Source organism: Pseudopodoces humilis, chromosome 1 (genome assembly GCF_049639895.1).
Source record: "Pseudopodoces humilis isolate 2021_Gansu_Grassland_sample_001 chromosome 1, ASM4963989v1, whole genome shotgun sequence".
NCBI classification, from domain to species: Eukaryota; Metazoa; Chordata; class Aves; order Passeriformes; family Paridae; genus Pseudopodoces; species Pseudopodoces humilis.
Window position 1 is genome coordinate 102,704,730 of NC_142200.1, and position 26,272 is coordinate 102,731,001.

The 26,272-nt window shown below is 39.0% G+C and overlaps 2 protein-coding genes across 12 annotated transcripts in view; one reads left to right on the plus strand and one right to left on the minus strand.

Annotated features, from left to right (window-relative positions):
* CUL1 (cullin 1) overlaps positions 1-7,118 on the plus strand; it is a 54,090-nt gene extending 46,972 nt beyond the window's left edge. Inside the window, exons 16-22 of the mRNA XM_005519090.2 lie at positions 620-751; positions 1,544-1,636; positions 2,754-2,801; positions 2,891-2,973; positions 4,437-4,542; positions 5,303-5,416; positions 6,333-7,118. Of these exons, the coding sequence (XP_005519147.1) occupies positions 620-751; positions 1,544-1,636; positions 2,754-2,801; positions 2,891-2,973; positions 4,437-4,542; positions 5,303-5,416; positions 6,333-6,413 (657 nt within the window). The 3' untranslated portion in view covers positions 6,414-7,118. The remainder of the gene's footprint in view (positions 1-619; positions 752-1,543; positions 1,637-2,753; positions 2,802-2,890; positions 2,974-4,436; positions 4,543-5,302; positions 5,417-6,332) is intronic.
* A 1,804-nt stretch (positions 7,119-8,922) lies between these two features.
* Positions 8,923-26,272, minus strand: part of EZH2 (enhancer of zeste 2 polycomb repressive complex 2 subunit) — a 51,035-nt gene continuing 33,685 nt past the window's right edge. For 8 of the 11 annotated variants that reach the window (XM_088060509.1, XM_088060514.1, XM_088060495.1 and 5 more), the window contains 13 exons: positions 22,487-22,578; positions 21,324-21,564; positions 20,730-20,899; positions 20,256-20,350; positions 14,578-14,618; positions 13,629-13,691; positions 13,292-13,417; positions 12,743-12,921; positions 11,787-11,882; positions 11,087-11,168; positions 10,214-10,294; positions 10,014-10,098; positions 8,923-9,264 (listed from right to left, as the gene is read on the minus strand). In XM_088060509.1, coding sequence (XP_087916635.1) covers positions 9,204-9,264; positions 10,014-10,098; positions 10,214-10,294; positions 11,087-11,168; positions 11,787-11,882; positions 12,743-12,921; positions 13,292-13,417; positions 13,629-13,691; positions 14,578-14,618; positions 20,256-20,350; positions 20,730-20,899; positions 21,324-21,564; positions 22,487-22,578 — 1,412 coding nt within the window. In that variant the 3' untranslated portion in view covers positions 8,923-9,203. The remainder of the gene's footprint in view (positions 9,265-10,013; positions 10,099-10,213; positions 10,295-11,086; positions 11,169-11,786; positions 11,883-12,742; positions 12,922-13,291; positions 13,418-13,628; positions 13,692-14,577; positions 14,619-20,255; positions 20,351-20,729; positions 20,900-21,323; positions 21,565-22,486; positions 22,579-26,272) is intronic. The other 3 variants (XM_088060517.1, XM_005519087.3, XM_005519085.3) reach the window with 1 other exon arrangement.

Here is a 26,272-nt window from a genome sequence, read left to right on the forward strand (position 1 = left end):
TGAGGATATTTGGAACAAGATAATTGAGTCAGGTAGTAGGGGGGAACTGTGTGAAATGTGTTTTCATATCTTCCCCATGAAAACTCCCTGGTTAATGAATCTTTCTTCAAAATATTCAACAGCAGCTAAAGCAAATCTTTGTTAGTGTGTTTTTCTGGCTATATTTAATTTAAGAAACTTTTTCATACCATTGCTTCAGCTTTGCCCAGTAAAATCTTTAGATATTAAAAGCATTAGTATTCTGCTGAGTGCTTATCCAGAAAAGACAAGAATATTTAACATTAGAGATAAGTTTAATACTGTTACCTGGAGGATGAAGGTGGTTAAAACAAATAGTTTTTCTAGCCGTGCTTAATGTATCCTAAAAGGAAGAATGAACCATAAATGCCTGTTTACATTTGTACTGTAAATGATACTTTAAAGGGGAAGCTCATAACGGAGGGGAATTTTTCATTCAGTCTGCTGAATTTGAATACTTTGAATTTGTTTGTGTTATTTAGACAACATAGTAGTTGAGGGTGATCAGATTTGATGATCCCCTGTTGCTTCCATAACGTGGAAGGGTAGGTGAATGAAGGTAAATAATATTTATTTATTTATTACTGTTGTTTTTATACAGTTAGAACGGAGCTATCAGAGATTTACTGCATTTTATGCTAGTCGTCACAGTGGAAGAAAATTAACATGGTTGTATCAGCTGTCTAAAGGGGAATTGGTTACCAACTGTTTCAAAAACAGATACACATTACAGGTAAGGACAAGTCATGCCAACAGAAACACTTGGTGGTGGTTGTATTCAGAGGACTGGATGCAGCCAGTAGAACCTTTGTTGTATGTTTATTTACTGTACTGGTACCAAAGATCTGTGTTTAAAAGAAAATTGACTCAGGAAATGGAACATATTGCCTGTGGTTTGAACAGGTGTTGAAATGCATTTTGTGAGACAAATGCAACCTCATGCTGCTTATGCTTTCCTGTCTGCTTTCTCTCAACAAGGAGATGGGATAGGGAGTTCACAACAGTGAGAAGAAATAAGATAATGTCAGACTTTGACCTTGTCATCAACATATGTTAACCCTGAGGTATCCATGTGATAGACATGGATAAGCCATTGATAGCTGCTTGGTGTATAAATTTGGTTTCTGCTTGAGCTGGGAGGATGAGTTCAGTAGTCTGTGTTGAGTTTAATGAAGATTAAATGAGTAAGAGTTGGAGTGACTGAGGAAAACAATTTAAAACTGTATTAGCAAGTAGAAGGATAATGCTTTGATACCATAATAGAAGATTTGATGAAGTGTCTGAAGCATGCTAAATGATCCTAATCCTGGCATTTATGTTTAGATAATGCTGGAAAGGGGAGTTCTGGTTGTAAAAGCAACATTAGATTTTTTTTTTTAATAGCACATTTGGGTATTCTTTGTTGTCCAAATATTCCAGTGTATGTGTTTAACTGATGAATTTCAGGCTGTTCATATTCAGCAAGTGCTCCTAAGTTCTCATTTTCTGATTTCCTCCCTCTCCCCTCTGTTCTCGGATCTGTCAGGCATCCACATTCCAGATGGCGATTTTACTGCAGTACAACACAGAAGATGCCTACACCGTGCAGCAGCTGACAGACAGTACTCAAATAAAAATGGTAGTGACTTTGCACATTTTACCACACTCTTGTGAGCAAGTGTTTTGGTCTTCAGGACTCTTCCTGCTATCATAAGATATTTGGATTACACATGCTTGGAGCCAGAATCAATTTCTGTCCCAAGGGAGACAGATGTGCTCTATTCTTGGTCAATTCACTTTCCTATAATCATAATTGCCTAGTGTTCTGATGAATCTTATTGCTTGTACATTCCTGTTCATGACTGGAGTGAATTGTCTGTCTTCCTGCTCAGCTCTGGTTGGAAGTTTTCAGTGTTTCTATGCATACATTCTAATGTTAAAAGACAACATTCTAGCAAAAACAGTGTTTTTACTAAATGATTGATCCATGCATCTGTCATTCTTTTGTATCTCAAGGCTTTTTTACATGAACATAGTAAATCTGCAGTTCATTAGCTAACTCTGTCCTGTGGAAAAAGTTCCCTTCTTTTCTTTCCAAGCAGGCTTTATGACCCACCATTTGGCATTTATTTGACCTTTAGTAGTATGTTTGAATCAAGTCTGCTCTGACTTCTGGAAAGTTAGGTATTCCTATTCAGTAGGATCTTTACTTCTAGAAATGCATATCTAGAAAGATAGTGTTGCTGATGGATTACAGCAAACCCAGAAGTCTTAGGGTTTTGCCATTTATTACAGACAGTGGTAACCTTCTGGGTGATGCAACAGCAACCAGAATGGATCCCTGTAAAAACAAAAATATATTAATCAGAAAGCAGAGAGTGCTTGCTTTCTGAAGTTTAAGCTTGCCATGGTATATATATTTGCATGGTTTGGGAAAAATGATTTCTTAGGCATATAAATCTGCTTGCAAAATAGTTCCTAAAGCAGCAATTGGAAAGATCTCTTGTTTGGAATTAGTATTTCTTAAGAATTTTATATTATTTGACCAACCACAAGGGGGATATGTCATAACACCCAAAGAAAGAGCATTGTTTTATTTATGTGAACTATGTTTTTACTGATTTTTTTACCCCCTCATTTTGCAGTGTTCTGGGCATATTAGTTCTTAGTCTAAATATGTGCATTCTTGTTCAAGTTTTCAGGTTAGACAAAGGTGCTGTCTGTCTGTGCTGATAATATTTTCTTTAATTCTGTAGGATATCTTGGCACAAGTTCTACAGATACTGTTAAAATCAAAATTGCTTGTAAGTACTCTTGCTTTCTTATGACCTGCTTAACATACAGTGACATACGTTAAAGACTATTTATTTGTTTGCTTCCTTATTTCTTGCAGGTTTTGGAAGATGAAAATGCAAATGTTGATGAAGTGGAGTTAAAACCAGATACTTTAATAAAACTGTATCTTGGTTACAAAAAGTAAGCAGCATACATCACTTAGATGTAATGGGTAGCATCCTTCTTGGCTTTCAAAATATGGGTGAAACCTAATATACTTGGGATGAAAGCTTCAGGGCTCAAGTGCCAATTCAAATGTAGATCCAATGTATACCAGTATTAAGGGAGAGGGCTAATGAGTGGTGGGGGATGGGTGTGATTTCAGCTCTTTGACCTGTCATAGTCTGTCAAGGCCTGACATATTTTCATGTCCTTTTTATTTCTTGCTTCTTGTCTAATTCTTGAATAATTGATTCAAGTGCTGCCATTTCACCAAGGTGTGCTATTCGCATGCACTCGGCAAAATCTGTGATATTTTATAAGTTACAGTAGTGTCCAGTGACCAGCAAAGGCATAAATGTTCATCCACTACTGCTAACATGAGACAATCAGGCTTGTTATATAACCACAGAGTATAGAGTGATTTGAAGACTTAATAAACATATTTTTCAGTAGGTTTTATTACTTACTTTAAACGGTTATGTATTTTAAGCTGTTTACAGCACTGTGGTACTTTTTATCATGCTTACCAGGGCATAGATATAAACACACATAAATTCAGTGTGGAGTTCAGTACTTCCCTAAGATCTCAAGTGAAAGAAACATTTTAAAACCTCTCTTTGTACCTCACCCTTTATCCGCTTTCTATTCCCCTTCACCAATAATTAAAGGTTTGAGAATGCATGGTCTGTTACATTAATGCAGTGATGGAAACAGCTTGGTGTTGCTGCATTGTGCAGCTGCTGGTTCCCCATATATGATGCGTGCTAAATAAATAACTCTTTATTTATTTACTGGGATCATCTCCCCAGTGCAGCTAACAGGCTGAGCAGTACCTGTGCTCCCTGGTGCTCTGGTGCTGAGGTTTGCTCCCCATTTGTGACACAGGGGTGAGAGAGGTCTTGAGAGTGGCCGCATGTGGTGATGGGCTCACCTCAGCACAGCCATCGGTGCCAGGGAGCATATGAGAGAAAGACAGAGCTCAGTTCTACAGAGCAAACAGATTTCTCCACACTATGGTCAGAATCCAGTCTGTAAATAAGAAGGGTGATTCTTTTTCCATTGACTTCCTTTGTCCCCTTCACTGACTCCCAAACTTCTTACTACACACAGAAATGGTTTGAATTCAGTGTACTTTTACAGGGCTAGTTAGACCTCACATATCACTAGGATGGATTCAGTAAGATGTGAAATACACAGACACCCACTAGAAAGGTATTTTGTTTTGTTGGTTAGTTGTGGGCATTCTTTATTTTTATTTTAATTTTTTTAAACTTGAATAGGAGTGTCTGAAGTTTACAGAAGAGCAAAAGTCCTCTATTGTTGTAAAATAATTATGGTGGTCTGGCATTTATTTTGGAGTTGGGTTTTGTTTGGAGTTTTTTCTGTGTTTCTTTGGTTTTTAAACAGTACAAATGTTCATTAACTTCTGCTTTTCTTTACAGTAAAAAATTAAGGGTAAACATCAATGTGCCAATGAAGACTGAACAGAAGCAGGAGCAAGAAACCACACACAAAAATATAGAGGAAGATAGGAAACTACTGATTCAGGTGACTTATTGCAGAATGCTGTCATGAAGTCAGAATTGCAAATTTGTAATCATTTAATGAAGCTTCCTAATTTTTATTAGAAGACAACATGCCATTGCAGTGCACTCTCTTAGAGTTCAAAAAATGTGTTTAAAATGGTCTTAAAGGTGACTGGAGTCTGTAGTAGAAATTCTGGAGGAAGGCATTTCTACAGACAGGATGTGTTCTTCACATTTGTTCTAACCTGATGTTGATGAATGTTTGGGTTCCTTTGATGCACACATTCACCAGACCTTGTCCTGGGTGAAAACTGAGTAATAAAGAACTAGTAATACCCGGGTAGTATGAAATTACCAGTGGATCTGTGTTAGTTCATTTGGAATCCACTTGAGAGGCAGGGGAAGAAAATAAAGAGGGACCACTAAGAAAGAGAGTGTCACAGTTAAGGTTAAATATATAAAGGCTTTTTGCTACACAAGTAGTTTTGTGTGGCTCCTGTTACCATTGGTGCTATTATTCCTATGACTGACTGACTGTAAGTACAGTTCTAAAAATTCAGGTGTCAAAACCTCTTTTGATGACTCTGTTCTGTGGAGACTCTGAGTTCTTGAAGTCTGTGTGAGTAACTGACACTCATGGGCAAGCTTCTCCCCGTCTGGTGCTTGAGCTGGTTGTGGTGGTGCTTCTGCACGGGCAGACATGATTTAGGGGAGTTCAGTGGCTTTACACAGAGGGACAGGTACTTTGTTCCTAAACACACCTTCCCAACTTTGCTGTGCAGGCTGCTATTGTGAGAATCATGAAAATGAGGAAAGTTCTAAAACACCAGCAACTGCTTGGAGAAGTGCTAACGCAGCTGTCCTCAAGGTTCAAGCCACGAGTTCCTGTAATTAAGGTATGTGAGACCCACATCTCTGAACCTGGATTCCAGGAGGTGAGGAGGATATATAAAGAGACAAAACACATGCTTCTGAATTAAAAAGGAAAGCTAAGGAGATGGGATCAGCAAGGACAGATTTTTTGAGTTGCAAGTAGGAAATATTTTAACCAGAAATACTGTATTTCTCTTAAGGTAACATCCATTTTTGCATTGGTGGTAAAATAGTAGCTGGATTCCATCTTTTCACATCAGTGTCAGCTTACCATAGCCCTTGGTGGGCTTACCTTTTGTTCCTGCTCTTCCAGTTGTGGGATGACAGTCAGCCTTAGGGTTGGTTCAATGAAACAGCTTCCTGCTTTCCTTTACAGTAAAAATGTTGGGGAGGGGAGCATTGTATTTAATGATTTACTCATAATTATATTGGTTATATTATTCATTTATGTATATTAATTGCTTTATCAGTTTAAGTGAGCCCACCAGCAGTTTTTACATCACCAGCCAGGGGTATGTGGTGCAAAGGACAGGCAGTCAGAGCAGTTGCATAAACTGGCACCAGTGCTGGGCAGTGACACAGGCAGCTCCTCACTGCTGCCACTGTCTTTTGTGACCTTACATAAGCTCTCTGCATCTTGGTGTAATTCTTTATTTGCTCTCTTACTATGAAGTTGCTCAGCATACCAATGATCTCCCAGTCACACCCCTGGAATAGCATCCAGTAAGTGTAGTTCAGTTTAGTAGATTAGCAAAGCCTTCTGCTTGTATGTGGTCAGAAAGAGGAAAGTGAACTGCTGTGGTTTGTGTCCTTTGCTTACTCCCGTCCTCTACTTGGAAGGGAACTCCCCCAGGGGTGAAAATCAAAGTTTGGAGCAATCCCAGAGAGGGCTTTTATGCCCATGTCCCACCTCTTACCTCCGTTCTGTTCCTCCCACAGAAATGCATCGACATCCTCATTGAGAAGGAGTACTTGGAACGTGTAGATGGTGAGAAGGACACCTACAGTTACTTGGCTTAGCATTTTTATTAGCAATTACCTGACTGTGTGACACTCGGCAAGTAGGTATGTGATGCAAAGAATGAAAGCGACAGAACTTCATAGCAGCCACCCTGCTGCCATTTGGACCTCCCTTTTTAATGACTGAGACCAGGACTCCATCAGCCAGTCTCAGATTTACATCAGAACTGCTCAGGATTGATACATTTCAAGTATGTAAATATGGACACCAATGCCATTTAACCTAATTTAAGAACAGAAAGGAATCAGACCCTTCTCGTTTAAGGGTTGCATGCTACTGCATTTAAATCAATACATTGGCTATATGATAAATAGCTGCCATCACAGGCAGCACTTATACATGTTGGCAGCACTTGGAGAGCAAGTCTGAATGGACCCATGTGTAATCTGCTATGAAAAACCATTTGTATAGTGTGTTTCATTTTTTAATGTGTGATAAATAATAAAAAAAATTTAAAAGATTTCTGTACAAGTTGCATTTGGTTTTATTAAGTTTCATGACTTATCTTTCTAAATGTAAATAAAAGGTATAATGGTTATGAAAGCTATTAGAAATTCGTTTTGCTTTTCCTCCCTATTTTCTGGTGCTTTAAGAACATATTCTTCTCTGAAGATATTGTCATCCATCATTATCTGTGCGTGTTATTTCTTTTTGAAGAGGAAATGTCTCTTTCAAAATAAAAGAAATTTGTCATGATTCCACAAGATATGCAGCGTAGAAAATACTCAGAATATATGTGGCAATGCTTGGTCATCTGAAATTTGAGCTGGTCTTAATATTGCTCATTTTGCTATAAAGTGCATCACACTTGCATAAATGCTGCCTAGAGTGAAGGTTTAGGCTGCTCATTTCTGTGACTGGAGCAGAAAATGGAGTGTGTTCCTGAAGAATAATTCCCATTAAATGCAACCTGTGATTGGAATTAAAATACTTTCAAGTGTTACTACACTTGATTGACCAGGCCTCATTCCATTTCTCTCACAACATTTTATGAAATGAGTATTGGCTTTCCACATGCTACAAGCAAAATGCTGCCATCCTCACAGGTCTCATTTTTGGTAATCTATATTTTCTAATATTGATCATGAAAAGGACTTAACTTCTGTAGCTATTTTACCCTTTATGGAAATTGTGAATTGTTCAGTGTTCCTTCTAGCAGGAAAGGAGACAGGTTTAGTGTTGCTGATGTTTCTCTCTTGAGGGAAACTAATGGTTACAGATGAACTCTGGGTTTAAAACAAATATTATGGAGCAGTACTATCTGTGATCCAAACTGATTTGGAAAAAGGGTGGGGTGTCATCTGCACTTGAGATTTTGTATGCTTGCTATTTCTGTTATGAAAGAGCTCAAGCCTGCCATTAGGGGCAATAGAAGCATCTTACTGCTCAGTTCTAAAATTGCTTTTGAAAATTTAGAAGAGGAGCTGGTCATGCCTCTTAAATATTTTTTTCTAAGATGCAGTTTTGTATTTGTAAACCCTTCTTACAGAAAGTACAGGGCTAATAGATTTTTTTTAGTAGGATGTGTGTGCTATGATGACAAAGAAGCAGCCTGAATTCCTTTCTAAGTTGCAAGGCCAGAAATCACCTGCTCTCAGCTGACTTTCCAAGCCCTGGGCTGGTTAAAGCAGTGCTTTGTGTACTGTGCATCCAGGTTCAGACCAGGAGCTGCGCTCTACCCGAAAAGGGAGAAAATCAGGTTTTTACTTTTGGACTGTTCTTTTACTCATGAACTCTTCGTTCTTACTTGGGCCACCACCATGGTGGAGGGCATGTGGCAGCTGCTGCTGTACATGGAGTGTGGAAGCAAGAGCTGAACTCAGCCCCAGGCTTGGAGCACCCTCAGTGCAGCAGGTAAATTGGTCACCGTGGCCAGGATGTCATGAACTCAGTTTGGCAATAATGCCACCTTCTGCCTGCCCTCTGACTCCAGCTGATTTGCCAAGAGCATTGTGATCTTTGAAGAGGCTGCAGAGTTCACAGTCCACTAGCAAGAAATAAATGTGGTAGCCCTGTACAGAGATCTGGCTGCAATCTAAATTATCTTGGATGAAAAACTATACATTTCTCTTCTGAATCTCTTAATTTTTTTTAATATATATATATATATATATATGTAATTACTGTTACTCATCATTCAGTATTGCTTCAGAGAAGCCACAATGAAGGCACCTTGTACCACACTTGTCTTGAAAATAGTTTATGAAATCACAGCTATTCTGGTAATTGTAGGAGTTTCTGGGCTGCAGCCATTATCCCAGAGACCATGGATGTATCTGCATGCCAAGGGAGCAGAGAAGCTGCAAGACCCACACCTGTGTCACTTGGGCACTGCAGCACCACAAGCACCTGACTGGCAGCTTAACACTGCTTGCATCTTCAACCCTGATCTGAAACGTGACCCAAAGTAACCATAGCAGGAGACAAGTGTGGAGCTGCCTTTGCACAGAACTTACAGGTTAAATTCAGATTGCTTTCTCAAGGGGCTGACACAAAATTCCAATTCAATTCCAGTAAAAATGAAGAAGTTCAAGTATCCTTTATTCAAGGTTGAAAAATGTACCACACCACATTATTGCAAAAGTTCATAGGTACAAAACACTTTGCAGCTGGTGAGAAGGCAATAAAAAGTTGTTTTTTTTAAAATTTGTTACTATAAATTACTGTTACAGTACTTTGCAAATACAGAATTTCAAATTGCATCATTTTTATTTTTCTAAAATTGCCCACAGTACTAGAAATTCCTGAAGATAAGGCAGCTGTTTGTTTAAAAGAAGAGGTAGTTGGTGTCAAGGGATTTCCATTTCTCTTTCAATGCCCACATACTTAAGGGCATCAGCTTGGCTATATCTGAAATTAAAAAAAATAAAAAAAATAAAAAAATCAAAAACAGTATCATGGAACATTTCAGCTTCATTGTTCTGACAGAATGGCAATACAACCTGGAATTCTCTCAGATTTCCCATTATTTCCTCACCAGCTGTGGTGTTTCTCGTGTGATTTTGCAGGTGCATAACACTGCTGATGCACTCAAGAAACTACTTTCAGTAGTGTTTGATCAAGAGGAGACAAATCACTAAAATTCCATACTTTTTCACCTTGAATCTCACAGTCCTGAAGTTCATTTTCACTACTGGAAAGCAACTGCATTTCTCAAGGTTAACCTACACAGTAGTGCCACTGGACAGTTTACTTCCTGTCAAGTGAAGCAATTGTAGAGGAAAGTAAGAACACATCCTTAGCAAGCACTTGTCTGTAGTAATTCTGAAATTTCATTCTCTGAAATTCTTGCCTATTTCTGAATGATGGGGGAGTTAACTTGTACTGGTACCTAGGGAACCCAACCAGAGAAAGTCTGTTGCCATTTGTCACTACACTTTGCTCTGTACAAGCTGCTGTTCCAAGTTTGCAGGCTGTTAACCAGCTGCTTTCTCAAATCAGTCTTCCTATGGCATCTGGGTTAACAAAACCAGTGTGGGGAACGCTGCCTCTCTGCTGCTGAGGCAGGCCTGAGGTTGCAGGGACCAGGCAGGCACAGGAATTAACTCTGAGCTGTGCAGATACTGGAAGCTAATCCCATCTGAAATCTGTCCACCCACCTGTAGTCAAAGAACAGTTCTTCACCAGTCTGAATGGCTCTTTTAGCAAATATTCCTATTCTGTGATCGCCATTAACCATCATAACTGTTTTAAAAGAAATTATTAAGTATGTTAGTACAAATACTGATAAAATGCAGGCTAAAGAAATATCTCAGAGTATTTCATACATCGATGAAAAGCAAGTAAATGTGAAACTTACCTTTTGCATAGCAGTTGGGATTTACTGAATGGTTTGCAAATCTAATTTTGTTGCCCTTGCGTGTTGCATCAACCACAAAATCTACGGGGGGCAGAAAGAACAACAAAACCCACAAATGATGGATGGGTCACCTACAAGCACATTTTTGAGTTTAATACCTAGTGTGCTTGGATCTTAGCAGCTGGAGAAGATAACAGCACAGCTTCCCCCATGGAAGAGCTGGCCCACCACCCTACAACAGCTGAACTCTGCTGTCTCACACTGTGCCTTTCCTTAACCTCCTGCCACGGTGGCACCACCTTAGCTTCTCATTGAAGCCTCTTTACCTTTATTCCACAAGGACAAGCTCCATAAATATGCTAAGTCAACACTGACATAAAGCAGCAGGGTTTTTTTTCCTCATTTCAATTATTTTCTAGTATTTTATGCTTGACAGGGGGAAGTTTGTGTTCTTCTAGTGGCAGCAGCCACATAGCACATATCTGTGTGGCTTTTTTCTCCCCAACACAATTACCACCATAACATACTGCTGATTTAATTCACTAAAATTACTTCAGACAACACCTGGCAAGCCTACATTCTTTTGTCTACTTAATGTCTGCACATACTTTTACTCCATTAAGTTCTACTCCTCTTGTATAGTTGCTTGTGCAATAGGCTCCATCACTACATCTAGCTGACTAGTGTTTAGAGAAAAAAAAAACAACCCAAAGACTAGCTATCAACAGGATGAATCCACACACTGATAGGGAAAAATGTGTGGAAAAAAATTCACATTGCTGGCTGCTGGCTGCAGAAGAACAGGGCTGAACAAAATGTTGAGTATACGTACTTTACTGATGCTGCCAAGGGTTGCAACTAATGCATACGTACCATTATTCAAGTTAAACAGAAAGCTGCACATGTATTTGTCGTACACTTTTCCTCTTCTGTCTGCCTCATCCTGAGAAATAATCTGAAAGAAAGACTACTTGTAAAAAAGAGAAGCACTCCTCCATTGTGTGTAACCATAGCAGCTTAATGTCAAACCTCCCCCCACAACCTTCTGAAAGACAGGTGGGAGATTTTTATTCTCTGAGATTCAAAGTATTCCCAAACAAAGTGTTCTTTTCAGCAAGCATTCTGCACTTACCAAACATCCATGCTTTGCTCTTAGCATAAAAAACTCTTTCAGAGCAGCAGAAAAGCAAGAATTGCTTCTCCTCCCAAAATCAGGACTGCATACCTGACTCAGTGTTTTATTGCTACAGAATATAGCTTAGTGAAAGCTCCTACTGACTGACTTTCAGTACTACACTAAATGATTTGCCACCAAATTCCAAGCATGTCTGAACTGAAATTCCATCTAAGATCAAAAGGACATTCCACCCTCTCCTTCTGACAAGAACCTGTTTCAAAATTTTTGTGACATTTCAGTTGCGTAGCTCCTGGGGTTTGAGCCTGTGGCACTTAGTCAGGCACATGGCTCTGTCTGAACGTGATACCAGGTTACAGACAATGCTATCCCATGGTCGGTCCCTGTCAATGCATAACTTCACCAATCAGACTCATATCCAGTGCTCTCCATCCTTACCTCACCACAGTATTCAGAGATGAATTCATTCTTCTGTACAGGATCTTTGATAAAAATTCCCCAGCCTGCCACATCTGAAGGTGCCAATAGTAAATGCTGTGGAACAGAAAAACCAAAAAGTTTAGATATGCTTGGCTTACATTTGACTTCAGGGTTTTTTTTCCATTTTGTTTTGTATCACTTAGTGAAATGTATGTACTGGGACTCCAAGGAGTAGACAAATCCAGAGTCTTCTAATGAACAAACACACACTGAAATTACAGTGTGTGGATCAGAAGATCCATGTAAAAGAAAAATTACCAAGTATTTGAAAACTAAATTAAAAATATTAGTTTAGCCATCCCAAGACACCTTGAAATGAGGGGGTTGCATAAAAATTCATTTACTAAAGACTTCAACCTCAAAAGGTCTGCAGACAAAAGCCCACTACTGATTAACTCAGTAATCAACTATTTTGTGATAAGACGTTCCAGAGTAGAAATAAACTTTGGCTTATTTATTTATTTGCTGGAACTGAAAGGACTTTCAGAACTTAGTAGACTGTATACAAGTTTATACCTTAGAATCAACAACTGAATAAAGAAACAGCTTCTAGACTCTGGGATAAACTTCTTTATGCTGACCTGGGGAAAAACTGCTGAGGTATCACTTTAAAACAGCAGCCTATTTGCAATTAAGCAGCAAAGCCTGAACAGGGAAAAAGAGATATTCTGCTGCAGTGCTGCACAGAAAACACTAATTGGTACATGACAAAATGTAGATAGAGCTTAATAGCACCACATGAGCAAGCTAACAAGTCACAACTCCCTTCCTTGCTGTTTGGTTTGGGGTTTTTTTTTGTTTTCTTTTCCTGTTTGGCAATGTGAAGGCAAAGAAATTCCATTCTCTGGTTTGAATATACAAGAACATCTCAAAACCCAGGCAATAGAAATGCAGTTGTATAACTCTGGACGTACTTTTTTGGATCCTCTCTGAATGCTGCAGTTCTTGCAAGAAACATTTTTGCTGTCCCAGTGGTCAGCTGCTCCGCAAGTCAGGCAGAGGTCAGGATCACACTCACGGACAGCCAGGTAACAGGGGCACTGCTTGGTGTTGCATTGTGCTTTACAACGACACCCAGGAAAACGATTTTGGCCTACAGAGGAATGTGCAGAAAAGAAAAAGAGCAAGTATGAAAAAAATACAGCGTAAAAATTAAGACTGTGTAGATAACAGCATATCAGAATATTGGTAACACAGCCATTGATATCTGCATAGGACATTCAGAAGTACTGCAAATTCTCTCCTTCCCTGATTTTAATTCTCTTCCTCCAGTTTAAGTCTAAAGACTGCTTCTGACCTCATGCAACGGCCAATTACAATGACCAAATTAAACTGAACGTGCTCGCACTGTTGGACACAATTTGCTTCTCCTGTAACTGCAGTGTGGACAGACTTGGTAGTACACAGCTCAATGGTGGGACAGTGAGACAAGTTTAGAGAGAACTTTTAAATGTTTTACTTACATTCTGAGCTGCACTGACAAAACTTCTCACAGAAGTTTTGAGCAATTACACATGGGCATGAGCTATCACAAGGCTGACGTGGGTGATCACATGGCTGATAGTTGTAAACGTGATTCGATGACCCATCTGAATAAAAATAGCAACATTTTGTAAAGTTGAAAGTTGCAAACAAACAATATACAGTTCCCCTTGCAGTAAGGCAGAAATTCCCTTTTAGTCATTTAACTAAGAAAGCCCAAACATGAACAAAAAACCCAAACCCCCAACAAGTGGGGTATAAAACCCAAAAGACACGAAACCAGAACTGTAACATTAGTGAGGTGTTGTACACCATTACCTGCCTTCCTAGTGCACCTCGTTCTGCCACTGCTCAGCTGCTTTGAATATTCAGAGCTGTAAACTGTTTATGTGGAAAACTGAGAAACGAAACTACAATGGTATAATTTCCTCTCTGAACATGTTTTGGAATAGCACTGACATTATTCAGCAAAGTAAATTTGCTTAAATACCCAAAGCAATTTTTAATATGGAACAACAGTCAACTTTCAAACAGGTAACACTAGCAATGTAATTCTATTATTATTATTAATTATTATTATTCTACCACTGTACTTTCCCAAGTCAATTTTCCAGTACAGACAATGCCGAAGTCTTCTAGGCAAGAAAGGAACTACCAGGGCCAAGTCTTTACTTACAGAGCAGATAGGAGAATTTGGTGCTATATAAATTATATTTGCTATTAATACTCCTGAGCTTGTTTTGGGTTTGCATGAATTTGTTAATTTGTAAAAATGCTCAAGTTGGCAATCAGCAACAAAAAAGGAGAGACAAATTGATCAATTATTTATGCTGCTAGAAGTCCCAATCATTCTCAACAACTTTTCAGAGAACTATTTCTAAATTAAGCTGGCTTACAAAAAAAAAAAAAAAAGGCACTTTTTAATGCAGCTCATATCCTTAATACCTTTTTTACCTGTGCTTTAATGAGGCCATACTAGAAAGACTATAAACTCAGCCTCCTTTCCTTTTTATGGAATTACACAGAGCTCTTCCAGCTATGTAAACCAAAGAGTACCTTTTTTCTCTATAATATGTGTAGCAAGAGTTTATGTTTTTAATTTTCATTCCCCTATAATTTCTAGCTCCCAACGGAACATATATAATGGCCTAACACTAAAAAAACCAAACAACCAGCCCCCTCCCCCCCCCCAAACAACCAAAACCAAAAAAAAGCAATAGTAGAATCTTAAAAGTTCAGGACATAAATTGAATGGAAAGATGCTAACCCTTTTTCAGCTGTATCTTTCTGCAATGAGCAGCCCACAACCTGCAAAAACACAAAACAAACAAGAAGGTTGACAGGAACTCCTCCTGCAGTGGGCTGGGAAAGGCAGCTGCATCTTGCACCCACACTTGACTTAAGATGGGAAAGTTTCTGGAGACATGAACACCTGCTAACTGCACACAAGTCAGAGGGGCTGTAGCAGAACCACCCTGTCCCAGTCTCTTGGGCTTGACAAAATCAGAGCTCTGCAGGCTGCTCCCCCCGCTCCCACACCACTCCTCTAGTCCCAGGATTGTACAGATGAGCAGTCCCCCCCAGCCCAGCCTAGAGGTGCTTAAATCCAGATGGCCTTGAAGGAAACCCTGCCAAGAGCAGGCTGCTGGAGCTGCATCGGGCAGGCAGGAGCAGCAGCGAAGGAAGGATACGAAGTTGCAGATCTGGAGGGTCATGTCCCAACAGAACAGGGGATCAACACGGGACAGCTGTTTGCTTCACAGGACTTGCCCCCAGCACCACTCTGGTTGTCACCTACAGATCACAGCCAGATCCTACCCTTCCCCTGAGGAGCTCCAAGTACTTGACAGGAGACAGTGTCTGCCTGGCACAGCCACACTGATGGGACCTCAGTATTCCTTCTGGCTGGATGCTTTTCCCCAGTTGTCCTGTGGAGCTGCACTGAGCCTTTCCCCTCTGCTTCAAAGTCTACACGCCTTTCCCTTCTGTCCTTAGTTTTCCTTCAGTGTCCCCTTTCTCAGGTGGCCCAGCCAAGGACACCCTTTGCCAGAAGCGGTGTTTGTGTTGTATGGTGGATTTTATTGTTTGCATTGGTTGCTTTGCTGTGATTTTTTAAAGAGTAACACAACGTAACTTACTATACTTGAAGGTTCTTGCAAGTTATATTTATCCCTTTATTTTGTATCCATTTCAGATTGCAAACTCTTTGGCCAGGGAATGTCAGCAATTCCATAAATGGTGTGTCAGATACAATCAAGCAAAAACACCTGACTGGACCTTTAGTACTAAAAGGAAAACCAGACTTTTAATTTCAGTAGCCTTAAAATTAAAGGAGAAATTAGTTGTTTAATTTTTTTCTTCTTCAATTCTGTGCATTTTAGTTACCACCTGTATTTCAGTGAACACACATAACAAAAAAAAAATTAGATCAAGGATTTTCAAAGTTTATACTTCTTGGACTTCCTCAGTGTATCATATATTGTCTAATATGGGAGAAGCCTCATTCCTTGGCCAAATAATACATTGCCAGCTGCACAGAGCAACTTCACTTTCTCTGCAGATTTACTGAGCTGCCCAAAACACTCCTGAACACAAGTAACTAAAAGATCCCCAGTACAAAACACCTACAAAAGCTATTCTGCCTTTCAGTGAACGCAACAGTCCTCAGAAGTTTGTACTCTGAGAAAAATATCTCCCACTCTAACTACTTAAATAGGACTTTTTAGCTGCTACTTCTTTCATAAAAGCATAGCAGCTTTTACTTCAACCAAATGGTGTGCAGGGCTCTCCAACAGCTTCAGACAAGTAAGATTCTCTATAAAATTGCCCTTCTGAAGCATTACTATGAGATTTAACTCAACAACTAACTTTCTTACAAGCACTGAAGGAGCCCATACGAGTTAGAAACCCACAAAGGCCGATTTGTTCAAGTAACTAAGGCTGAGGGGAAGGAAGAAGCCCAGCATCACAGAGTACTGTAATAAATAGATGACATTCCTATTAAGAGTGATTCACTCTAGAAGAAAAGGCTACCAACATATATTTATGAATTATGAGACATTGACTCTGCATGAAGACACTTCCCATATACCTGAAAGGAGCGCAATTTTGACTTAAATTACTCTAATGCACAAACTACTTTCTTTCTTGTCTACCTGGTATTTGGAAAATGTAACATACCACATTTTTTAACAAGTCTCTCACAGAAATTTTTATGTCACCCCGAGATAGTAAGAACCTACTAGCACAGCAAACCTTAAAAGCATTCTGTGGCCAGACTTATAATACTCTTTCATTATCATTAGCAGTTTTATTTCTTTTCCTAAGGTAAGCACTATCCTAATACTTTAAATGTACACAAATGTGCCTACACATTAACAAAGCATTAATAATAACAAGTCAAAGCAGAAAGCAAACTACAGGTGGCAAGTCACAATGGGAAAGGCATCCATCTGCTCTGCCCCTCTTCTGGAGAGACTGAAGTCACAGGACAGTGGCAGCAGGAACTGTGGGGAATGACACAAGGCAACAGGAAGCAAGCTGCCAACACTGACCAACTCAACAGCAGTTTTGACCGGCACAATCCAATAGTATGTTCACTCATTGCCTTGTAACTTCCAAAAACTGCTGCAAAGCACTGCAAGTTCCCCTGGTTAGTGCACAAAGCTGGAGCCCAAGCAAGCACCACACTAAAGGCAGAGTAATTTTTTTATCTACCCTATATAAATCTGCCATCTCAAACAGAAGGCAAGACCTGGTCCCATGCAGCAGGAAGCAAAAGCAAGGAAAAGACAAAGTTGGGAAAGCACTCACAACTTGAAGCTTCATTGCTTCATTTAAAAAAAGCCAACTGGAAACTCCGTGGCAGGTTTCCAAGCAAGCCAGTGGATTTGTACATCTGGCTGCTGACATCTGCAGGAGAGCCAGCTTAGAAAACAAGTGTTTCCAGAAGCATCACGACAGAAGCTGTCAAAGTTACTGTTCTTCTCTCCTAACAACCTACTAGACTTTGCCAGTGGTTTTAGGCAGCAGCAGTGTCAGCCAACCCAGCACTAAAAACACTCTTTGGAAGAAGCTGCTCCAGCACTTCTTGCTTTGCACAGGGGTATTCTGCTATCAGAAAGAGCACTAAAAATTCAAAATACATGCCAATTATGTTAAATATGTAGTTGAGTCTTTGCAGTGTTTGATTTTCTGGCAACACTCCAAGACTTCAGTCCCCCAGATCATCTTATCCACAGCCTTCCCACCACTCCAAGACTCAACCTTCCAACCAGGTAGCATAAGAGTATCTGTGCCAACACCTCAGCTGCACCTTTTGCCTGATAACAGTGAGACTTTAAATCCCAACAAAAAGGCATCCTGAACTCTTGGCAGAACTACATAAGCTATTCAAACACATGCAGTGAACAGCAGTCCAGCAGAAGGTAGGTACAGAAGGAGGAAAATGAGAAAGCAGGGGGGAAAAAAATAAAATATTTCAAATAAAATTACTAAGTGTCCTCTGAATAGGGGATGAGGAAGAAGAGGAAAACCAAAATAATAAAGAAGCAGCTTTACATGGCTTTAAAATCAGTACCAAAATAGAGGAAGGCGTGCTGATTAGTTATAGCAAATTCAACTCAGCTCCCAGAAATGGAAGAAAAACATACACATGAAAGAATAAACAGTACTGAAGTACACTCCCCCCTCCAGCACACACCCATGCTTTTCAGAATTCTTTCTTTGCTCAGGTTCTTTACTGGCTTCTATGCAAGTACTCACTTCTCATCAAAGCAGGGTTTTCTCAACATAACAGGTTAATCTGATACATATGCCAGGTTCTGACACTGGTTCTCCAAAAAGCAACTATAAGTCTTCTTCTCCCACTGATCAGTCTTATTATGGCTATCTTGACAAAAATGACACAGGAAGGAGGGAGACAAGACATTTCTTTATCCAAGAGGGGTGCAATCTTGCCAGCTACTTGTTCAATATGCCCATATGGGCAGCAGGATGACATAGGGAACAGGCAAAGTCTTGCAAGAAAATACTTTATCTGCTCTCAAATCTGTTACAAGAGGCCAGCAAAAGCAGCCTTTTGCTGCTGCTTTTCCCTCTGGTGATGCTGCTTTAGCTCAAAGCCACACGCACGTGGAAAACCTGCAGACAGCTGTGAGCCCTGCAATGGAAAAGGAAAGGAAGGGCCTTCCTGGCTTTAGGACTGGATTTAGTCTAAGAGTAAACTCAACAAAAAGAAACAGGAAAATATTTCCAGATGGTTGTCCCAATTGCTGGCTGTGGGAGATCTTCAGACTGCTCAGGTTACAGCAGGACGTAGGCGGGCGAAACTGCTTTCCTTTTTGAAAAGGCTAATGCCATAGAAGAATGGAGACAGCTTGACTGTCACATATTCTGGGACATGAAATCTGTAAAATTATCTCCTTCCTTCAATGAGAGTTTAAAGAATTACAAGGCATTTCAAAACTAAACTGCCACCATTAAAGTTTTTATATTGGCAACTAATAAAAAAGAAAATCAAGTCAAGAAACCCCATGCAATGGAGTGTGCTTTCATTTACTTGGGAAGAATACCTCCTAAAATAAAAAAGTCTGAGAACTACTCCAAAACAATGTCAGCCTGGTAATCATACAATCCATTTCAGCTGCAAAAATACACCTGAGCCTTTTAGCTGCTCTTTTCAAATAGATGCAGTGGCACCATTTTTACGGCAACTTGTATGAATCTGACAGCAAGCTAATTCTTAGCTGCATATTCCAAACTTGTACCATGGCTAATAACCTAAATTTAAACAGCCAAGCCCACCAAATGCCCAAACACTTGAAAACTGTGCCAAGAGCATTAAAATCAATAGCTTTTGCTGAGAAAAAAATCTCTTCCAGATGCTCACTCAATCTTTTCCCAGCTCATGTTGCCTGCCTCTATCCTACAAAGCAGAAATATTCTATTCCACGTCAACAGGATCTTTGAACCAGTTAAGGAATTTCACTAGGCCTGGAAATAATAAATACACAAGCTAAGACAGAAGCAAGAATTGATGGGAGAAGAACTTCAAGGACAAACTTGAGGGAAAATAAGGAAAGTTAAAGGCAGAAATAGGAAATTATATGGAACAAAAGTGTACTTACTGCTTGCTAAAGAAATGTTTTTGCTAATTTTCAGTCAACTTTTTATCTCCTATGCTCTTATCTCTCAGAATAAAAATAATCAGTGCAGAGCTGCATTTTCCAAACCTCAGAATTCTCAAAGAAAAATGCATTTCACTGACAGACAGTAGCCACCAAGCTTTGCAATTTCAACAGAAATTGTGTCAAATGATCTTTGTGGATCCAGAAAAGCGTAATTCTGTTCTTCATTACAGCTTCATTTCAAATAAACTTGGTAACCTGGTTCTTTAGTTGGTGTTCTTGGTGCTAATGAAACTGGGGTGTTACAAAGGAATACTCTCTCCTAAAGAAAGAGAAGGCAATCCTACTAGCTTGCTATCTGAAGCTTGCTAGAATACACTTCATCTTAAAAAAACCCTATAAGTTTTAAGATTAAAATACCATATAATCATTACTCAATCCTATTGAAACTCTTCCAAATTTAATGTTTATCACTGTAAAAAAAATGGTTTTACCACACTACCTTCAATGTTGCAACAAGCTGCATAGGTGATTTCTAATCTAAGCAGAGTTTTTACTACTCACATAAGTACACCTACAAGAACCTGGCTATCAAAGTTCTTAAAAAGAAAGGAAAAGGAAAGAGAAGAGAAAGGTTATACCTGCCAATGCAGTAAGACTTGTCTGAAACTAAACCACCATTTTGTTTTATTGCTGCAACTTTTGGTTTTGGAAGCAAAAGAAGAGTTGCACAACTTTTCCTCCAAACCACTTTCTGTTCTGATCCCCTGTATCTCCAATTTATTGTTATGCTAAGGGTATTTAGTAACAGATTTACCTGTGTTTCCTTTTCTTCTTTCTGGGAGGAGTATCAACATCTTCAGCAGGGACTGGTGCAATAATACTAGATTCCTTTACTCTAAACTCATACACCTAACAAGAGATACCATAACACATCCACGATAAATCTCTCACTAATACAAAGTTGCTCAAATTCTAAGTTAGTATGATTTCCTCCAACCAACAACTTACAGATTATATCCAGTCATAGTCTCTTTTCAATACATTTAAAGTAGCTTATTTTTGTCATTTAAGAACTGATACTCTAATTTAAACCTCCTGTAAATTTAATTTAAAAACAATTTTAAAACTAACTTTTATGTATTTGTGGTATGAATTCTGGACCATAGCATTCTTGGGAAAACCAAGAAAATTAATTACTTTTCCCTTTTAGTAATCAATACTAGTATTTGTATACTTTAGCTTTAAAAGTAAATCACTATGATTCTTAGCAAGCAGCTTCCCTTCTTACCTGTCTGCATGTTTTGGTCCCAATCAGTCTGGCAATTGCACAGAAGTTGTCATAGTAGGTGCCAATAAGAACTCTAAACATTGAAGCTTCTGCACCACTCCATTCCACGTTCTCAGGAGGCTCAATATTTGGTTTCATCTTTATTGGTGTTTGACACCTAGAATTTGCTTCTGTAATAAATAATTGAGAGTAAGACTAAGTTTCAAAATTTACACTGCCCTTCAAAATGTGAAATCATTAGCTGCAGTTAAGAAACATCCCAGGTTTTCTGCTGTGTTTCCTAAGTGCCAGAAAAAACGAGCATTTTTCACATGCCTCTTACAGAAGGTAGCAGTAGCTAATCAAATTACATGACCTACACATAAATTGAGATAATATGGACATTCTCTTACAGCTTGACTGAACTCATATCATTATTTTGTCCTTTCACTCAGTTCCATACGTCCCAAATGCGTATTTTCTAGGATTGCACAGCTCGACTTGTTTTGGCTTTTTGTTGTTTTTGTTGCATTGGTTTCTTTGTAGTTTTGGTTTTGTTTCACCCTCTCAAGCACTACAGCTCACTGAATGAAGCAGCACTGACACCAGCCTTACCAGAGGAACTGGAGGTTTCATCTTTCTTTTCTTCTTCCTCTTTATCATTGTTTTCCCCGCCGGTTTCAGTGCCAGCCTCCCGATCACTGTCCGTGTCCTTCGACTCCAGAACGTTTATGGTGGGCGTGCTGGGCCTGCTGGTGTTGTTGGGGAGCCGCCCCCTCCGGCGGCCGCCGGGCCGCTTCGGCGGGGTCTTGATGCGCTCCGCTGTCAGGGCAGCCGCAAACTCCTTGGCGCCTTCCTGAACGCAAGGACAGAACAATTCACAGCAAAAGAACCAAAAAGCGTTTTCACTTGTGGTCAGGGCTCGTGGGAGAACACCTTCTACTTGCACACGGAGTAACTACCCATTCTTCTACAAAATAATCACGTGCCCCAAAATTCCAGTTAAAGGCACTCCGACCATGAGCACAAGTACTTTTGATGCTACCATGAAAAAAGACCTACACTTACAAAGAACTCATGTCAGTATTTCGGTTCACCTTTTACTTTGGCTACCAAGTGAAAAATAATTCAGCAGTATATTTCTGTTTTCCCAGATGACAAAAAAAATTATAATTTCCCACAGAAAACACCCATAAAAACACAAGAACTCTTCTTGCATGTGGCACTTAAAAAATATGTGTTCTGCATTTTTTTAAAATGCAAGCATTGGTAACTTGTTTTCTAGTAGAAAGGGGTATGACATAGTGTAGCAAGTTTTCAGATGGCGAAAATTGCATAGTTTCTCATACTAAAAAATTTAGGGGAATTATGAGAGAGACTTGAAATTATATTACTAATTAAGAGCACAAGTTCCAGATAGAATCAGCCTTTGGTAAACTAAAAAATCCTTTATAACTTTTAGTTGTGATATAATTTAAAGGAGAGCAAAGCCTGCAGTCTCTTGACTGTATTGGACAGAATAGCAGCACCACCATTATTAGGTGGTAGTAATCTTTCCTCCCTACAAATATCTCAGGCTACATCTCCAAGTATTCCTACTTAAGATGACCGGAGGTTATATTTTTTCTCTTGCAGCAGATGAAGGTAACATACTTGACTGCAAATGACCCACAAGCAGATGCACTATCCTAGATCCAGCATGTCCTTAAATTAAGTATCCCGCTATACTGCAGCCAGCACAAACACTCAGTGAGTTTTGACATATAAAATTATCTTACCAAATGTTGGTAACAGTGAGGTCCACAAGGCTTATTATCTAATGCTGTTTCTGTATTCTTTCGTTTATAAGTATTGGGAGTTGCATGGAATGCTGTTGAATCAAAACATCACATTTTTAAGTTTTCATATAAAAATACATTAAAATATGTAACCTCAAACTGTATCCAAAACACAAGGTTACCAAGACTTTACTAAAACCAGAATAAAAATACTAACAAATGGGGGGAAAATTGAAATAAAATAAACCCCATGTAGTGACATGACTTACCACTTAAATACACAGAGACAGTACATAGGTAAGTTTCACATATCATGGAATGGTTTGAGTTGGATTAAAAATCATCTGGATCTAATCCCTCTCTGCCATGGGCACCTTCCACTAGACCAGGCTGATTAAACCCCATCTAGCCTGGCCATGAACACTGTCAGGAATGAGGCAGCCACAGCTTCTCTGGGCAACCAGTTCCAGTGTCTCACTTCCCTCATAGTGAAGAATGTCTTCCTAAAACCAAATGTAAACTTATCCTCTTCCAGTTGAAAGCCATTATGCCCATTTACATCAGCAAAGACAATCATCACCTTTGTTTCATGTATCAAGGAAGATTTGGTGTATCATCCTTTCCAAAAAAGGAAAAGACTTTACTTTGTTGTCATGTTAAACAGAATTATTCAGGGCTTCTCCTATTAATGATCACCTCTTTTACGTGTAAGATTCAGGTGGCAAAATTCTATCTTGTCAAAAAAATCTGATCCCATACACACTTTGGAAAGGTAATAGGACCCACTTTACATTTTCATCAGTGAGAAGGACACATAAGCATTTTTGCTCTATTAGTTTATCAGCAATCCAGCTAAGCTGACAGGATATAAGAATTCTTGTATCCCAGCTGCAGGGTAAAAATAAGTTAGCATTGCACAGTCACTCTGGATAAGTGAGCCAAGTCTGCACCTTGCAGAGAAGCGTCTGTCCTGTACCTGAGGACTGTGCATAGCTCTGTAAAAGCTGCAGAACAGTGACTCAGAAAGGAGCAGAACTGGGTATGTTACACATGCAACACAAGCACCTCGTTAACAGGAGGGCACAGCTTCCTACCCATTCTCTTTGCCAGAGCCAGCTCTCCTCCCTGGCAATCCCTGTCTCCCAGCAGGGTGTTTTCAGAGAAACTGACTTTTCACGGTTTTGCTGGAAGTCTTGGGAACTCCTCTGTACCCCTTACAGAGCTCTTCTGAAGCCTGGAAAACCTGCCACTAGACTCTCACCAAAACTCATACATTCATGCTCCCACATTTTATTAGGAGCTTTTTGAGATACTATCATTAGTTTTCTCAATTGTCCTTTGAAAAACAACTCATCTGTGCTCAAGGGAAAGTTACGTAGTTTTTTATAGAGAGATAGATATCAATAAATAGTTTTTCCCTCTAAATGTGTTAACAGTGGCATACAGAACTGCAAGGAGCAAAAATAAAGAATGGACTGTAATTTAAAAAAGAAGAGACTGCTCAGTCTAGCTGTCTGTTTGCTAATGCTCCATGAAGATGCTTGACTTAAAATGTTCAATTTCCAAACTATGCAGAGACACATGCTGCAGTTTTACCACAGCTGCAGTTGGGCAACTGTAACTTACAGTGAAGGTTATAAAAATTCAGTGAATATAAAGTGCTAATATGTTCAAAATAAAGAAGAAATTCCTCCCCTCTTACCGATATTAATCTAAAAAGGCAGTTCCACACCAGCACCTCACAAATCTCCTTCATTAAGTCATTTGTTATTCGTCTTATTTCCAGATCATGCTCGAGGCTTCTCTCTCTATGTCCACTATGCTTTAAAGACTCAACTTTTTACATGCAGTTCCTTCCCTGTTAAAACATGTGGGCAGAGCCCACGTCTTCCCAAACAAGGCTTTTAAAAGCAAATTTCATTTCAGTGGTCTGGTTTGCAGCATAGCTCTTCAAACACTTGATTTGGCACCAGTGGGAAGGGTGACTAGTTCCATCTTGGAACCATCACTTCAAGTTTGCCTCCCATAAAGGAACGTGATTTGAAAAAATCAAATAATAAATTCTATAATAGTGTGCCTGAATTAATGATAGCAGCACATGGGAACCCCTCAGGAAAGCAATGTACTCTTCCAATACTTTCTCAAAATGGTATAAATAATACAAAAGTATCACTAAGGAAACATTACATCCCTTTCTCCAGACAAATATGTTACATTTTATAAATCTGGAAACACAAAAAAGCTTTAATTTGCTATATATGGGCATATAGATATGCAAAAGTTATTTACAAGCAAGTATAGGAATTTAATTTATGTTTAATTTATATTGTTGCTGTAAGTGCTCTTTCTTCCCCCAGATTCCAGTTAAAAGCTCTCATTGCTATGCCACTTCTCGTTTCACATATACTTCAAGTTTTCATATATTCTGTAGGTAAAATACACTTTGTTACAATAACAAAGAAACCATGCAATTTAATGCCAGGTTATTCCACCTTTTTCCATTGTTTAAGAAACAACAAGATGATGGGAGTCCTTTATCCAAAAGGTGGGGGGGGGGGGGATAAAACTCCCATGTTTTTCAACAGTGCATCTTTACATTTGCACAGCATACCATTTTATTCAGGATTTTTTTCCACTAAACTGTTTTACTTTCTCTTCATACCATAAGGAAAATGATTTTTCAGCAATGCAAAAGAACAGTAAAACATTTGCAAACCATGATCTGTACCAGACTGCTGCAATGTAGGAAAATTAAAGTTATTCCTTTTACATGTCACTTGCAGATGCAATAATTTTTCTCACAAATTCATTTCTGCAATGTCCTAAAATGAGTTTTTTTTGGAAAACTGTTTTCCTTTAGAAAATTAAGAAATGCTTAACTTATAAAAAATGAAACAAAACAACCTTTGTTATTTTTAAACCCGTGAGATCTCAAAAAGAGGTTTCATCTGATACTTAAAATTAGAATCATATCTTGTGTTCAACTATTTGTACCAACACGGTACAGTAAAGACAACTACAGTCAAAATCTACCACCTCTATTGTGAGGCATCTTTTGGAGAGGCTTGTTATAAAGTACCCAGGACAAGAATAAAACTATTTGTATAGCTGGATTATGAATTTTTAAAATATCAGTAGTAATTTTATTTAAAAAAAAAAAATCACAGAAGGCTTTGTAGAATTTTCTCAGCACCTGGAGTCTGTATTTCTTTAATGATTTCCTTAAGAGAAATCATTCTAAAATGGCGTCACTGAACATGTTTTCTGTCTTAGAGATTTATTATCTGTCTCATCCCCAATGGGCTCAACTCTCATTTTCAATAATGTGAAAGTACACAGGCAACAGTTTAGCCTGAAATGTACATTTGCTTCACAGTCAAGCTATTTGGGAAATTCTCCCTACCTGATATTTTTCCTTCTTCTAAATTCTTTGTTAGTCCAGACATTTAGGCATAATTCCTTGCTGTCAGCAAATGAAGTCGGTACACAAGTTTTTTCAGTTATGTCATCACCTGCACATAAAGGGATTGCCAGGTCGTCAAGGGGACTTGACACGTTAAAAATCTAATGATAACTTTTCCTATATTTAAGTCAAATGTTCTAGAACAAAGATTGGAAACTCCACAAAATAAGGCTAATCTTAACAAAAATGGAATCTAAGAGGGGGAATACAAGAAGCAAAACCAGGCCTAATAGAGTTCCTGCATTTTTTTAATTCTCTATGCTTTCTTGAGAGATTTACGCCTTTCAAAGTACAAATCTGATCACTGTAGCCCACCACATTAC